At 48.3% G+C, this 16624-nt stretch overlaps 1 protein-coding gene across 12 annotated transcripts in view; it reads left to right on the top strand.

Moving 5' to 3' along the window:
• Window positions 1-6998: 6998 nt before the first annotated feature.
• MFHAS1 (multifunctional ROCO family signaling regulator 1) overlaps window positions 6999-16624 on the top strand; it is a 105861-nt gene continuing 96235 nt past the window's right edge. For all 12 annotated transcript variants that reach the window (XR_015803228.1, XR_015803233.1, XR_015803232.1 and 9 more), the window contains exon 1: window positions 6999-10162. Coding sequence is in view for 4 of the 12 variants with exons in the window: in XM_088163747.1 (XP_088019873.1) it covers window positions 7000-10162 (3163 nt within the window). In the remaining 8 variants the exon portion in view is untranslated. The remainder of the gene's footprint in view (window positions 10163-16624) is intronic.

Below are 16624 nucleotides of genomic sequence, written 5' to 3'. Positions count from 1 at the left end.
ATTTGTTCATGTGAAAATTCCCAGGCTGGGGAATCAGAAAATTCCTTCAGGGTTTGGCCCATTCTCTCCCTTTGCCCACACCACTCAGAATTTTCCACGCCTGGGCCTACTCCTGGGTCAGGGATCTCATCAGCTCCTCTGGACATCTCAGCCCTCATTCTAGAGAGGCTGCAGATCGTATAGAGGAAGCCTACCAGATGAAATACCAGGAAGGTGGTATCCTTGACATTCAGGGGAAACTGAGCACTCTCAAAAAATGACTTAAGAGATTCAAAGGAGAAGAAGGAGAGGAGAGGAGAGGAGAGGAGAGGAGAGGAGAGGAGAGGAGAGGAGAGGAGAGGAGAGGAGAGGAGAGGAGAGGAGAGGAGAGGAGAGGAGAGGAGAGGAGAGGAGAGGAGAGGAGAGGAGAGGAGAGGAGAGGAGAGGAGAGGAGAGGAGAGGAGAGGAGAGGAGAGGAGAGGAGAGGAGAGGAGAGGAGAGGAGAGGAGAGGAGAGGAGAGGAGAGGAGAGGAGAGGAGAGGAGAGGAGAGGAAAGGAAAGGAAAGGAAAGGAAAGGAAAGGAAAGGAAAGGAAAGGAAAGGAAAGGAAAGGAAAGGAAAGGAAAGGAAAGGAAAGGAAAGGAAAGGAAAGGAAAGGAAAGGAAAGGAAAGGAAAGGAAAGGAAAGGAAAGGAAAGGAAAGGAAAGGAAAGGCTTCATCCCCTGCTCCTCCTCTAACAAACTGGGTGCAATTACTAATGAACTCCCAAAGCATGCTATTGGAACTGAGATGCAGGGTATGACGAAGAAACCATAAACCATAAACTACCTGGAACAAACTCCAGTAGCTTTATAAACTTTCTATAAATCACTGTCACCAAGCCCAGCACAATACCTATTCTAGTTCATGCTCCTCTAGTGTAAAAACTTCGTGTTAGGGACACTACTGGAGCTATCTGCAGATAAGAAAATAAGCCTAGAGACCAGAAAGGTATTAAAATCTCAAAAAATTAAAATCTCAAAAAAGCCTAGGGACCCAAGATGCATAAAAGCCTCCAACCCGAGAGACATTATGAATTCAAACTACATGGTTACTGACTGCTTTACCCAATACAGAGTAAGTACAACCAAAAATGCAGTCAGAACAGATTTTTTTCCCACTTTCTCGCCCCACGTTGGGCACCAATAAGTACTTGTCTTGATTTAGGACAAATTTGGGAAGAAACCTCTGAATGGGGTCCCTCTAGGAAACAGATTCAAGTAGTCCCTCACCCAGTTGGTTTGGGGAAAAATATTTCCTCGGAGAGAAGTGGGGGAAAAAAACCTGTTTATTTAACAGGCCTGGTGGGCCACAGATGTGGGTCCCATGCTCCCCTGGGTTTTCAGTCCAGAGCAGGTTCAAACAATTCCAAGAAAAAGGAGGAAAAGCACAGTCCAGGGAACTTCTTTGCCTTAATTGGTTAGAAAAACTAACGAAAAAGCAAAAGAGAACTCTCTCCCACTGTCCACTGTCGACAACACAGTCTGTGAGAAGGATGAGGGGGAGCGAGTGCAGTCTCTGATAACAAATTCTGCACTTCTTCTCCCCACCCTTCAGTCCTGGAACCAGTCTTAAAGCTGCAGAATTCAATATTCAACACCAACCAAACAGACGATTTGGGGATACAGGGATACAGTCACCCCAAAACAGTTAGAGCCAAGCTTTTTAAGATATTTAATAGGCCCAAGCATCCGTATGCACTTGTTCAGCTCACCACTGGCTTCCCACAATTTATATGTCACCCTCCAATTGCTTTTGTGGCATTGGTGGCAAAAAAAAATTACATTCCTTTGCTCTCTCTGTATTTCCCATAAACCAAGCTATAGATGGCATCACTTTTATGAAATGTATTGGTATGCAGACATTTGTTCTACTTCCTGAAAGAATTTTAAAAATACAAGTAATATTTTTTAAAATTGGGGATCCATGGTGGCCTTAAAATTTAATTGTTGGTTGTAGGATTGAGTAAGGAATGCTATACTCTGGGTCAACCTTCATGAGAAGGCCAGGGAGGTACTGGTGGATGAAAAACTGGACATGAACCAGCATTATGCAATTAGAGCCTAGAAAACCAGTTATGTACTGGGCTGTATAAAATGAAGCATGGCCAGCAGGTCAAGGGAGATTCTCGCCCTCTAATTTTCTCCTCTGAGACTCCACCCGGAGTACTATATCCAGGTCTGGGGTCCTCTAGACCTGTTGAAGCAGGCCCAGACAAGGGCTGCAAAGTTGATCAGAGGGCTGAAGTACCTCTCCTATTAAGACAGACTGAGAGAGTTGGGTTGTTTAGCCTGGAGATGAGAAGCCTCCAGAGAGGCCTCATTGCATCCTTCCAGTACTTAAAGCGGGCTTATAAGAAAAGGGGGAGAAAGACTTTCACACAGGCAGGTAGTGACAGAACAAGGGGGAACAGTTTTAAACTAAAAGAGGAGAGATTTAGGTTAGATGTTAGGAAGAAATTCTTTACCATGAAGGTGGTGAGGCACTGGAACAGGTTGCCCAGAGGAGTTATGGATGCTTCTCCTCCAGAACTGTTCAAGGCCAGATGAGATGGGGCTTTGAGCAACCTGATCTAGTTGAAGATGTCCCTGCCCAAGGCAAGGGGGTTGGATTTGATAATCTTTAAAGGTTCCTTCTAACACAAATATTCCTGTGATTCTATGAAAGGAATTCCTGTGCCAAGGAAGAAACAAGCAAAACAATTAGGATTCACGGTATGAGATCTACCTGTGGGGAAATGGGCCCAGTCATGGGTTACATAGGGGCTGATGTGAAGCCGTTCTGGGGATGCATCTCCTTTTCAGACTCCCACATTTGGGCGGGGGTCCCTATCCTATTGCATTCCCAAATTTCCTCTTAGTCTTCCTGCCCCACATGTACAGTCTCACTGCTCCCCTACAGAGGGCTGAGGCAAATAGCAGTGCTGTACACCCCAGCCCTTCTCTTCCTCCTGCCCAAAGCATTTCCAGGATCTCTTCAAGAGCTGCCATCATAATTTGTATATAGCTTGGTAAGCTTTGGGGTAGATTCATAGCACTCCTGCAGAAATGGCGGGTAACATAGTGTGGAGAATGCAGTCCTGGGCAAAATTATGGGATTTCTACTTAAGGTTGAGGAGAAGCATGTGAAGGATCCTTGAAAGCAGTCAGTCAACCCATTGCTTGTCCCCCACACAACCACTGAGCCCTTGGAAACAGGACTTCTTGAATTGGTGCCAAAGCAGGACCCTGGGGTTTTTAACAACTGGGCTCTATGGTGGTGCAGAGGGCACGCAGTCTCCCAAGGCCCTGCCAGCCTCCCTTCCTGCTGGTGCCAGAGCCTGTGAGCTTTGCACTGGCCCACAGCACACCCTGCATCCATTTGCCACAGCAGCTTGGTGCTTCTGTTGGGCTGATTTAAGTTCATGTCCTGTCGCAAGCAGCTGGTTACATTTGCACCTCTTATCCTGCAAGGGCCAAAGTCAGGCTCTAAAATACTGTTGATTACTCAGTACCTTTTGCCTGACCCAGGAAGAAGGTGCTTTACATAGAAATCTTATTAATGATGCAGGTGCAGGCTTCAGTAAAGTGAAAGCACTTCTGATTTTATCTGAATAATTAAATTCCATCAATAGGACATTACAGGACTACTATTTAAAATTAATAACTGCAAATGCAATTCTGACATACAATGGAACCCACTGAAATGCAATTGATTTTTTTTTAATAAAATGCTTTATATCTTTCCTGGCAGTTTTACAGCCGCTTGTCTGTAAGTCCCAGCTGATCCTGAGCAGCAAGAGAGGGGTTTGGTGTGGTTTCTGAATGTTTTTAACCTCCAAAAATTAGGAAATTACTCCAAAACCAGCATCCAGCATACTGATGCTGATGTTTAATGGACCTCTAGTAAACTGATGAGTAAATTGAGAGTAAATGAAGTCATGTTTGGAAAAGTATGTCTCCTCTGCCTAAGAAGATGGGAAGATAAGGGATCATCTAGGTCTGTACCAAAAGCCACATTTTCTGAGAAATAAAATCTTCCTTTTCCCCAGGAACTACCTATCTCATTCCCTACTGGCAGCTTTAACTGTAGTGAATGTATTGAAAAAGCCAAGAGAAACCATCCCTGGCTGACACCATCACAGATTTGCACACTCATGCAAGTATAGTAGGATAAAGTGTAAGGTTCATAGGAAAGCACCAGAGCTTTCCTCTTTGGACAACCTTCAAACAGCACTGGGGATGTCTTTATGTCAGCGTGCTGTTCAGCATTTCATCGTTTCTTCTGCCTTAGCTTCATTCATCACCTACAGGAGCTTATCGAAGTTTGAATAGTGCTGTGTGACTTCTCCCTCTCTTCACTATGATGTGATCGGCTCCTGCTGCTTTGCATATTTTGATAGGAAGGTTGACAGTCAAAACCTTTCCTGCTTAGTGAAAAAACTTACCCTGTCTGTCCTTGCATGCTGCCAGAAAGATATTTTTAATACAGGCTATGACTTCTAATAGCAGGCAGATGGAGATAAGCACTTCTCTCCCTGGTGTTTTTCAGCTGGCTTAGCCAAGCAGTTGCTTGGAGCATCCCCAGTGGAGGAGCTCCTCCAGTTTTCCCATGGGAAACAAGAGGATAATGCAGTGGCAGCCTTTTGAGTTACACTTGCTACAGGTCATATAGCAACCAGAAGCCTACCCTGGCCTCAGAGAGGATCTGCAGTGCCCACAGGAATCATAGGGTGGGTGACCCTCAATAATGATGCTTACCTGCACAAGGCATTGGAAAGAAGAAAATTTGCCACAAATTTGAAGCCAGGGTCAATTTTGCCTGCAGAGATCTTTTGTTTCTAGAAATACTGTCTTGATTTAAAAATGTGATTTTGATAGCAACAGGTTGGGTGGTTTTTCATGTAAAGGGCTGGAAATGAAACCCATCAACCTGGTTTCATTTCAACAAGAGCTATTGGGCAAGAGGATGGGATAAGAGAATTACTCTTTCCCTGGTAGGAATTGAGTGTGCCACTTTAGAAATAGGGAAAGAGAGTGCTCCTTTGGGAGCGCAGAGAAGGGCTACTTCCTACGTGACCTTCAGAAAAGCAAAGACACAAAAACTGGGTTAGCCCAAATAAAAGATGTACTGACCCACTGCAGTGATGCTCTGAAAATAAATGAGTACAAGCTTGGAAACGAGTTCTAGATGGGCACAGTTTAACAAGAGGCTATGAAATATTTCTGTTTCCCAGGACCAGGATCTGGAAGAATTTTGTCCCCAGGTTTAGACTCTCTCAGCAGAACCTCATGGATCAAGAGTATCCCTGCATACCTGTTCTCCAGCAGAAGTCGAGCAGTGGCCCTAGAGCCAAAATATGAGCCCAGCCACCAGGACTGCCTCTGCTGGCTTTGAGAAGCTCCTGAATTCTACTTGGAGACGAGTTTTACCTTCATACAGCCACACTTTCTCTCAGTGTAGACTTTTCTCCCTGTCCTTTGTGTCCTTTGTCTGGCTTTACCAACCACCACAGGTTTTCCCTATACAGGGTGATGTCATTCTCAGGCGTTTAGCAGAAACCTGGTGAAGGTTTGCTAGAACTCAAAGGGCCTGAAAAATTATTTTATCCCTGCTTGTCTGCTAGTGATGGGAAATACAGAAACTGAATCTGAGCCTTTGCAGTCTTGTAGTTTTAGTAATTTGTAAATTTAATAATTTAGTACTGTGACTATAGCTCCACACAAAATTGCTTCAGCTCTCTCCTCTCCAGGCACAGTTAGGTGCACAGGGCCACCCAAAAGGAAAGATGTCATTCTTCTGAGGGCTTTCCACAATAAGAAAAACAATAAAGGCTGTGAACCTGGTTGCCCTGCTACTTTTAATTTCAAATCCTTTTTTTTTTCTTTTCATAGGTCTGAAGTAATAGCTTATAGCACGCTTTAATGGTAGCTGTTACAACAAAGTGAAAGGTTGCTTCCACGGTAAAAGGAAGCACGAAAGTCCCCAAGGCATGCTGGAGTGTCCAGTGCCGAACAAAGACAATGACGTTTTAAAATCTGTGAACTTTTGGCCACGGTGCATCGCTGACATTTGTAAGGGTGAGGTCACACATCTTGGGAAAGCTGAGCGCCCATAGCCTCCGTCAGCCTGATTCGCGGCTCCGCTGTAAAGGGGCTCTAGTCCCCGTCGGTAGTAGAGGTGGAAATTTCCGCGCCTATTTCTCCGACCCCCTGGAGCAAAGCTTGACTGGGGAACCTGAAGAAGGCAGTGTTCAGGGTCTGGCCAGATGGATGCAGCGCAGGAAACAAAGCACGGCAGGAAGGTGGCAGAGTTGCTCCGATTAACCAGAGGCTTTCACACTCTCTCAACACAGAAGAACATTTACTGAATGGGAATAAAGGTTAACCTCAGTTTCTTGCAGGGCTGGATGAAAAATCAGCCCTTGCCTCTAGAAAAAATGACACAGCTTTTGCCGTAACTCCGTGGTGAGTCGGGTGGCTCGCAAAGCTCTCAGCGAGCCCAAGTGCAAGGCGAGACTCGGGGCGGAGGCGGTCACACACCGGGGACCCGGCGAAGTGCCGGCACCGCCACCTCCACCGCGGCTGCCCCACCGCCGTACTCAAAGGGCCGCTTTCTCGGACGTTGCCGGGGGTAGGAGCCACAAGCCAGCACACGGACTCTTCCTGCCTGGGGAGAAGGAACCGGTGACCGGCAGTAGGGACGAGGTGTTCCCCCAGAGGTGGGGACGGCTCTCTCCGGCGCGGGGGCGGTGCGGCGCTGCCCACGGTGCGGCGCGTGACCGCGTCCCGCCCCCGGCGAGGCGGTGGCAGCGGCGGCGGTACGTGCGCGGGGCGGCGCGGCGGCAGTGCCGGCGCGGAGCCGCGGGGAGCCCCGAGCCCGGCGCGGTGGCGGCGACGCGCAGCGCGGCCGCACCCATGGCTAGCAGCAGCAGCGGCGGCGGCGGCGGCGGCGGCGGCAGGTAGGGTCGGGCGGGGCGGGGCGGGGGCCCGCTCCCCTGGCCATGGCTCAGATGGAGCCCCCGAAGGCCGTGCGGTGCTGGCGCGACGCCGCCCTGCGTGCACGGAAGCTGCGGGACGGCCCCGACGAGCCTGAGCCGGACGCAGGCCCACCGGGAGGGCCGCCGCTGCCCCCCGGTGCCGCTGCTCCTCGCCGCCCGTCCCTGGCAGCGGCGGCGTTGGGGGAGCTGGAGGCACTAAACCTGAGCGGCCGGGGGCTGGAGGAGCTGCCCGAGGAGGTGGGCGCCGCCCTGAGCGGGCTGCGGGTGCTCAGCCTGCGACGCAACCGGCTGGGTCGTCTGCCCGCCGCCGCCCTGCGCCACCTGGGCCGTCTGGCCGAGCTCGACCTCAGCCACAACCGGCTGAGGGGCCTGGGGGACGGCGGGGCGCTGACGGGGCTGCAAGGCCTGCGCAAGCTCAGCCTCAGCCACAACGAACTGGGCGCCGAAGGCCCGGGCCTACCCCCCCGCCTCGCCGAGCTGGGCTGCCTCGAGGAGCTCGACCTCAGCTTCAACCGCCTGCGCTGCCTGCCTGAGGGCCTGGGCCGTCTGCGGCACCTCCGCACCCTAGACGTCGACCACAACCTACTGTCCTCTTTCCCTGCCCCACTGCTGGAGCTGGCCGCCCTGGAGGAGCTCGACTGTTCCGGTAACCGCCACCTCGGGGCCCTGCCCGAGGGCATCGCTGCCCTCCGCCGCCTCAAGATCCTCTGGCTCAGCGGCACTGGGCTGGCATCTCTGCCCGAGGGTCTCTGCCAGCTGAGTGCCCTCGAGAGCCTCATGCTGGACGGCAACCGGCTGCAGGCGCTGCCCACTGACTTTGGCAGACTGCAACGACTCAAGATGCTGAACCTCTCATCCAACCTGCTGGAGGAGTTCCCCTCTGCCATCTTGGCGCTGCCCAGTCTGGAGGAGCTCTACTTGAGCCGCAACCAGCTCACCGTGCTGCCCCCTCACCTCTGTCAGCTCCACCAGCTCCGCACTCTCTGGCTGGACAACAACCACATCCGCTACCTGCCTGACTCCATCGTGCTCCTCCACAGCCTAGAGGAACTGGTCCTGCAAGGCAATCAGATCGCCATCCTGCCTGAGGGCTTTGGGCAGCTTACCCGTGTCACCCTGTGGAAGATCAAAGACAACCCCCTCATCCAGCCCCCCTATGAAGTATGCATGAAAGGCATTCCCTACATCGCAGCTTACCAGCAGGAGCTGGCCCATTCCCAGCCTGCCCTCAAACCCCGCCTCAAACTAGTCCTCATGGGCCTAAAGGATGCAGGTAAGACCCTGCTGAGACAGTGTCTCATGGAGGAAAATGAGCAGAGAGAGGACTTGGGAAGACTGGAGGCAAGGAACACCCAGCACAGAGGGTTTCCTGGGCAACAGCAGGACATTGGGAGCGTGACAATTGGATGTTGCCCCTTTCCGGAGCCTCAAGACAATTCCTCAACTCAGGTACCTGTCATGCAGCAGGTGGCTGAACGGCAGGATATCCCTTTTCATGTGCCCTCTCACCAAGCAAAAGGGGATACAACATCCCCTGCACCACCACTGCCACCCAATGCCCCCGGAGTACTACTAGGACTATCAGGAGGCAGTAAGGGCATCGAGGTGTTGGACTGGACAGCAGATGCAGAGAGGGGCCTGACATTCATTGTGTATGAGCTGGCGGGGGACCCGAGCTGTGATGTGATCCAGTCTTTCTTCCTCTCCCCTGGAGCCTTGTACGTGCTGGTGGTGAATTTGAGTGCCTACATCCCTCAGCAATTCTACCCCTCTGTGGGCTATTTCTTACACTGGCTCAGTTCCAAGGTGCCCCATGCTGTAGTGTGCATGGTGGGAACCCATGCTGACCTCTGTGCAGAGCGGGAGTTGGAAGAGAAGTGCCTGGACATCCATCAGCAGATTGCTCAGCAGGAGAAGAGAGATGCTGAGGGACTCCAGAGCTTAGTCCAGCAGGTGGATGAGGCTCTGGGACAGGACTTTGACCTGCGTTGCTCCAGCCCACATGCTGCCTTTTATGGGGTTTCAGACAAGAACTTGCGGCGAAAGAAAGCCCAATTTCAGTATCTTCTCAACCACCGCCCACAGATCCTCTCTCCAGTGCTGCCTTTCAGCTGCCTGGACCACTGCCAGGTGCGTCGCCTGCGGGACAAGCTCCTCTCAGTGGCTGAGCACCGGGATATCTTCCCAAACCTGCACCGGGTGTTGCCTAAGTCCTGGCAAGTGCTGGAGGAGCTGCACCTCCAGCCTCAAGCTCAGCAGTTGTGGCTTAGCTGGTGGGATTCTGCCCGGCTGGGTTTGCAGGCAGGCCTGACAGAGGATCGGCTCCAGAGTGCCCTGTCCTACCTGCATGAGAGTGGAAAGCTGCTGTACTTTGAGGAGCATCTCACCTTGCGGGAGCATGTGTTCCACAACCTGCCACGCCTCATAGACATCCTCAATGTCTTTTGCCAGCGCGATGCCACCGTGTTGCTCCAGAAACTGCTCAGCGACACCCAGATTGACGAACTGAGGACCACTCAGCTCCATCATTACGTGGAGGGCTTCCTGCTGCATGGCCTCCTTCCTGCCCATGTTATCCGTCTCCTTCTTAAGCCACACGTCCAGAGTCGTGAGGATCTGCAGCTCATTCTAGAGCTGCTGGAGAAGATGGGGCTATGTTACTGTGTCAACAAGCCCAAATGCAAGCCCTTAAATGGGGCGACTGCTTGGTACAAGTTTCCCTGCTATGTGAAAAACGAGGTGCCCCATGCGGAGGCTTGGATCAACGGCACCAGTATGAGTGGACAGTCCTTCGTGGTTGAGCAGCTGCAGATTGAATATAGCTTTCCATTCATTTTCCCACCCGGCTTGTTTGCGCGCTACAGTGTCCAGATTAACAGCCACGTGGTTCAGCGGTCAGATGGCAAATACCAGATTTATGCCTACCGGGGAAAGGTACCTGTGGTGGTCAGTTACCGGCCTGCCAGGGAAGCTCTGCAGCCAGACACTCTGTCTATTGCTAGTCATGCGTCCCTACCAAATATCTGGACAGCTTGGCAAGCTATTACACCTTTAGTGGAAGAACTGAATGTCCTGCTCCAGGAATGGCCGGGCCTGTACTATACTGTGCATGTCCTCTGTTCAAAGTGCCTTAAAAGAGGGTCACCCAACCCACACACTTTTCCAGGTAAGGCACAGCCCAGCTTTGCCATTCATCTCTTCTGGAGCTTTACCCCTTCTAGAAAGGTGTCTTATGAGGTCATCCCTAGCTCTGTTTCTTTCTTTTTTTTTCTTTTCTTCTCTGCTGTTACTCCTTTCCCTGGTGGTTTGAGTCATGAGAGAAAATATTAGGGTAGCTCCAAGGAGACAGGCTTAAAATAACCCTATTCTGAGAGGAGGGGGGTTTACATCCCCCTTTGTCTGTGCCTCTTCTCTCTGCTTTTTGGGTTTTGGCCCTGAGGGTTGGTGGTGCCATTGTTGAAAAATATCTGACCCGTCCTCCTTGTTTTGATTCCTTTGAATAGGACTGCGGTGTTGGGGTTTTTTTCCCCCTAGTTCCTTTTCCCCTATAGCTCCCACTTCCTTGGAGCTATTTGTAAATACGAATAGAGAGGCCTAAAGCGTTGCACGTGTCTCCCGTCTCACTTTCAACCCTCCACTCCCAAAACCTGGCCTATGCTGCAGTCTCTGAATGCAGGAAAGCTCCTCCTGGTAGGTAGTGAGTGTGTTGGTCTCCATAGCTCTGTGTAAGAAGAGTTTTCTCTGAGCTTCCTCTGAGCCCTGTCTCTAATGGGAAGCATTCCTCCCTGAAGGGAGAAGGATACTCCATCTTCTTTGTTTAAGTGTCTCACCTAGAACTGATTCCCAGACTGTGCTTTTTGGAGCTGTTCTCGAGAGCATTTTATTTTCCTTCCTCTCTCTCCCTACTTTTTAAAGCTGTTACTACCTCATAATTAGTGTCCTCCCTGCTCTGCTTGGGTTTGCTCTGTGGCTTGCAGGGTGCCATGAGAAAGGTGATTTTATGTGTAAATCTGTGTGAAATCAGAACACACGCTGGACTGTGAGCAATGCTCAGAAATCTGGATTTTAACAGCCATGTTGAAGGTGTGTTATGTTGAACATTATCAAGAGGTTGCCTGAAATTGTACAGGAACTGTATGCATGATTGACTTAAAGCATGCAGTAGTACTGAATTTGTTCGTAAGTAAATGTGATGAGTAAGGTGTGGGGTTTTAGGGGTTGTTTTGGGGTTTGGTTTCTTGGTTTTTGTTGGTTTTATTTTTTCCTCTGGATGTTTAGAATAAGGAGGTGCATTTTGCTCCTCAGCATGAGTCCGGGTTCCATCAAATATATCTCCCTCTAACTGCTCACTTATGTAAGAGCCATTGGACTGGGGGGTGAATCCATGCTGTGAGACATGCTGAGTGATTATCTTGCTGTTGACATGGTGTGCAGGGCAATGTGATCTGCTTTCCAAAAAAAAAAAACCCTGGAAACTGAAAAAAAAAACAACCCTCCAAGATTAGTCAGGACAGCAGATGTGGATGTGCAGGGTGATGGTGTGATGGGCACCTATTGAAGATTTATCTTGTGAATTCCAGATTCCAGTCATGCATCTCCTTATTTCTTTTTAACTGGTGAATGCTTTGTGGCTGTCCCTTTTCTCCCTGTGAGTAGATAATGCTTTAAAGGGGAAATTTGAAGAGGAGTCAGACTGTGTGCAGGCAGTCGGTGTTGTTGCTGACCCCAGTGATGGTCAGAGCAGGTTCCCAAGCATGAGAGGGGCATTGAAGGGCCTTTTCCTTTAGACTTGGCTGTGCAACGTTTGTTTCCTTAGAGGTGGAAAACGATTGCTCTTGCCTGGGAGCCAGGCCAGGTGTGCTGAGAAAAGAAGGCACAGGTAAGCAGTGTGCTGATCATGGGAAGAGCTGAGGCTTGTGTGCCAGGTCTCTGAATGACACCTGGGCGATGCTGCCTGTGGAAAGGGAGTTGCAGCATTTTTGAGGTGCTCCAGCAGGGAATTCAGGCCTTGCTATCAGGGGCATAGGGTAGCATCCCAGGTGTGACCCTGCCTTGCGACAGGGAATGACTCTCTTAAACATGGATACTGTGTGACTCTAGCTGGGAGAACAGCAGACAAACATGTTTGTATAGCAAGACTGATCTGTGGAAATGCTGAAGAATGATTAGACTGATTTATTGAGAAACATGCTTGTTGTCATGGATGATGCTTAAATCTAGCCCAGATTTGATCTGGGCTGTATGAAAAATGTGAAGTGTGATTTTACTTGGGAGGCCTCTATATCTGCATTTAATCTAAAATATTCCTTTGCTGTGTATCTGCTCTATGAATAAAAGACTCTTTAGGAACCCCTAAATGGCAATCATGAAGCTCAAGATTTTTTTTTCATCCCACCAGTTTTTTTGGTCAGGAGGCATGCATGTTTAAGTCATGCTGCCAAGATTGCTGTCATGCAAGTGAATCATGGTTGGTGTCATTTTTGACAAGATTTAGGAAGGAGAGGGTTCTAATGTTAGGAAAATATGTAGTGAGGGAGATGTCTTTGTTTTTCTCCAAGCTCCTTGCCAGGAAATTGCCAGAAAATCCCTGGCAATTACAATGCTCCTAATATTTAAATAGGTTTGTGGACTTTTTAGGACAGTGCTGAAGAAGTGCTTTGCATCCAGTTGACCTTAATAAGGGAAATTTTTCTCTGTAGACACTGCCAAATTTGTGCTCAAAAATGGAAGTGCAGTCTGGCTCTCTGTGTGGTTGTGCAATCTGTGTCGTCATTCATGAAACTGATGGCATATTCTTTGGTCATTCAAAAATTTTATTAGAATTCCCTTCAAAAAGGGAGTTCACGGGTTGAGGATTAATCTTTGCTTTTCCTCTCCTTCCCTTTCCTCTCTGTCCTGCACACTATAGCTTCCACTGATGATACACACAGAAATACTCTAGGAATAGGGCTACTGTGCGTAGAAATGGTTAATAAAAATTGAGATTGTGGATTCCGTTTTCTGAGGGTTTATTGCAAATAGTGAATGAAAGTGATATAAAAATGCCTTATTAGGGTCCTTTTAGGGAAGTTTTTGCATTTGAAACAGTTTTGTAGCTGGGTGAAGTAGTAACTGAATTGACATCTGAGCTGGAATCTCAGTGCTCTTTGAGGGTGCAGTCATCCACTTGGCTGATAACAACTCAGTGTGTTTAATTGTTTGGTTTGTTGTTTTTTTTTTTCCTTTCACATTTGCTCTATATATAAATAAAAATGTCCCTACCAGGTTAAAAAAGTAATATCCCTCTTTGAGTGACCAGCAGGAATGGTTGACCTCTCCAACTCTGTAAGACCTCAGTTGGGTCATCACAGGCATTGTGAAATGCTATCATTTGTATGTGATGTTCTTTTAGCCCCTGGACTGAAGCGCTTTTAGGTTATTCATGTCCTGTAAACTATTAAGTGACTTGGGATTGCAGGATGGAGGTGGTTTGCCATCTGTCTAATAGTAGACACATGTGATTTGTTTGGACAAATGTGACTTGATTTTTCAAGCTTGCATTCATATGCACCTGTGAACTGCCCTGCTGCTGTTTCCCCTTGCCCTGTGCTAGGCTGCGTCTGGGTCACCATGGGCTCTTCTAGACTGTCTTTTCTATAAGGTGTCCTGACATCCTATGCATGATTCTTCTGATGTTTGGGCTGGGAGGGATTGTGTTTGACTGGTGGTTTTCCTTTATTCCTGCCTTGTGAAGGGACTCTATGAGTGTAGACATAAGACATCCCAGGTTTGTGTCCAGCACAGAAGATGGACAAAATGATGTCACACAAGTAAGATAAGGTGATGCGCATTTTCACAGAGTAAAAACATGACAACAAATAGAAAGCCATGGGCAAAGATACACTGTGAGCCTAGCAGCCCCTGTCCAAAAGGATGCTCCAGAGCTATTGGGGAGCTTTGAAAGGTTCTGGAGGATTAGCAAGAGGTCTCCTGTGGAGAGAAGGTGCACATCTGCCACTTGCCTTGCTATCCCCGTCTTGAGACCAAGGAGGCGAGCAAAAGCCTCTACTCTGCCTGTCTCCCACATTGAGGATGAACAGAAGCCAGTCACCTGAAGGAGTGCAGATGGAGTTATCATAGTGTAGTTCCCCTGTGAGTCTCTCTGTCATGGCTAGAGCAGGGCTAACTAGGCTACCTTACACGATTCAAAGTAAACCATGCTCACCAGCCCTACGTTGGAGTCAAAAGGTGTCATGACCTCCCTTGGTGTCTGGGATGGAGTCAGGAGACAGAGAGGTGGAAGATCCTATGGTGTGTCATGCTGTCAAGTCACCCCATGCCAGGTGAGACAAGAACAGGTAAGACTGGTTTTGTCAGAAGGGCTAGGAAGTTGCTTCAGAATCTGAGCTCCTCCCCAGTGAAAGGCTCATGTCAGGTATCTAATTCCACTTTGTAGCCATGCTTTAAGTAGCTGGGGTTCTTTTCGTAAACAATTGCAGTAGAGCAACACCTGTTTATTAGAGTCTTTTGCTAGCATTAGGCAGCCTTCTATTTTCCCTGTTTGCAGGTGGAGTCTTTTTTGCTTGACTTTCAAAGTAGATGCTGTGGCTGTTTTGAGGCTGTTGTCATACTATCCTGCAGGCTGTGGCTTCAGCAGAGTACTGTGGAGAGATTCCACTGAGCAGAGACTGTACTGGAGACAGTCAGACAAGATTTCAGCAGCATGTGAGCTTTGGACGTGGATGATCTGGGTGGCAGGGTGAAGCTGAATAGGGCCCTGTGGTTCAGGAGAAGAGTATAGATTGATTGCTGGACTTGGGTGAGCTACTATCATTCTGTGGCTAGCATGGATAATTTACTTTACTGAGTAGAGCTGATTTCTGTGCTGTTGAAGAGACAGCCTTACTGGTGTGACTTGTTATAGGCAACAGTGTAGAAACACGGTTGCAGGCTATGTGCCACCATGGATTTTTAGAGATTTCCTTCATGTTAACCTGTATGTTGCAAGGTCAGTATTCGAAGTCCTCTTGTTTGGTGGCTGTGGCATCCTCTAACATAAACAACGTGTTGAAAGGGACAACAAATGTTTCTGTAGTCTTGGAGGAAGCTGAGAAATTGCCAGAGGAAGAGTGTGGTATGCAGCATGGATAGCTGCCATGGAACTCTCCCTGGTGGGATATAGATGTGGGAATCAGTCTTTGGAGAGAACTAAAGTAGTCAGTGCAAACCTGGGCTTGTGCCTGATAATCTGACTTGGTAGGACGCAGGAACGAGAGGGAATGTGGATGCCAGGGCCTCTATTTTAAAGCTCTTAATATAGAACTTGCTAAAATTACTTGAAATTAGAATGGCAACATGCACACTTAACACTCCTTGAAGGAATCCTCTTTCTTCCTTGAAGGAATCCTCTTTCTTCCACAAAAAATTCCTATGCATTCTGATAAAATAAAGCTTTCCTGCTATGTCAGCTCTGGTACAGGGAACCTCTTCTGGTTTGCCCCTTAACAACTTGTCTTGCCCTGACTTGTTCCCCATGGGAGTCATCTCTGGGCATTGAGCCTCTGGACTTTGATCTGCCACCACTAAACCAGGGAGATGCTAGATTTGGTTGAGTGGATCTTTTTGGTTTGGGTAGTGAATCAAAGCGGAGTTCTTGGCCTTCAGTGCATTACTTTTTTTGTTTTGTTTTCTGTTTTTGGTTTGTGTTTTTTATTACAGCTGCTGAAATTTATCTCTGCAGGAAATGACCTATAAAAGAGTTGCTGGGTACCAAGTGATTCTTTGTTTCATTGGTTGAGATCCGTTTAAAAGCTACTGACTGTGAGAGTGAGGCAAGCTGTTGATGGAGGTTTTCCCCTCTCTGGAGTCAGTTGATTAAGTGAGGACTGATTTGTGTGCTGCTTCAGCATGCTGTGGACACAGGTGTAATGAATTTGCGTTGTCTTATGTGCTCACACATCTGGTGATATGATACCCTTCTACAAATACCGAAGTGGGAAGAGTTTTCCCATGTAAGTTTAGTTGAGATTTAACACATGAACGATCCACATGCAGGTGTATTACAGGGGCCTACTCCTTATGTATCTCAGGAGAGGATAGTGGAAAATCGCCAACAGTGCTGAATCATTGTTGTCATTTGGGGATGTGAACATGTTACTTGATGTAGGGATAGAGATGTAAAAAAACAGTATCAGTTTAAAAACAAAAATAAGAGTGCATCTGGTAGGTAATTCTCCTGTATGCTATGGTGTCCATTGCTTTTGGAGTATTAAGCAGGCAACTGTGGTAGCCTAGCATGCTCTCAAATTAGTAATTTGCTAGTAGAAGTGCAGGCTACTTGTTTGGCTCTTGAAAGCAATTTGCTAGGGAAGAAGGGGGAAAATTAATTTAGTGGAAAGTCCTATGTGGAGTTTGAATTATTGGAAGTCATCGATTTTGCAATTTTTTTATTTTTTTATCTTCCCTCCCCTGCCCCCATCGAGAATAGAAGAAGAATAACCTCTGTAGATACATAAAGAAAATTGTGTTCTGGGGGTTGAGTACAAGATAATCAGTTATGTCCTTTTATCTCCTTCTTATATGTGGTACCTGTACTTGTCATACAGATGTGGACAACTGTGAGAGTAAGCAGGCTGGTGCCAAATAAGAT

The sequence above is a fragment of the Sturnus vulgaris genome, chromosome 4 (genome assembly GCF_052056855.1).
Source record: "Sturnus vulgaris isolate bStuVul1 chromosome 4, bStuVul1.hap1, whole genome shotgun sequence".
In the NCBI taxonomy this organism is placed as follows: domain Eukaryota; kingdom Metazoa; phylum Chordata; class Aves; order Passeriformes; family Sturnidae; genus Sturnus; species Sturnus vulgaris.
This window is presented reverse-complemented; position numbering and strand designations above follow the sequence as displayed.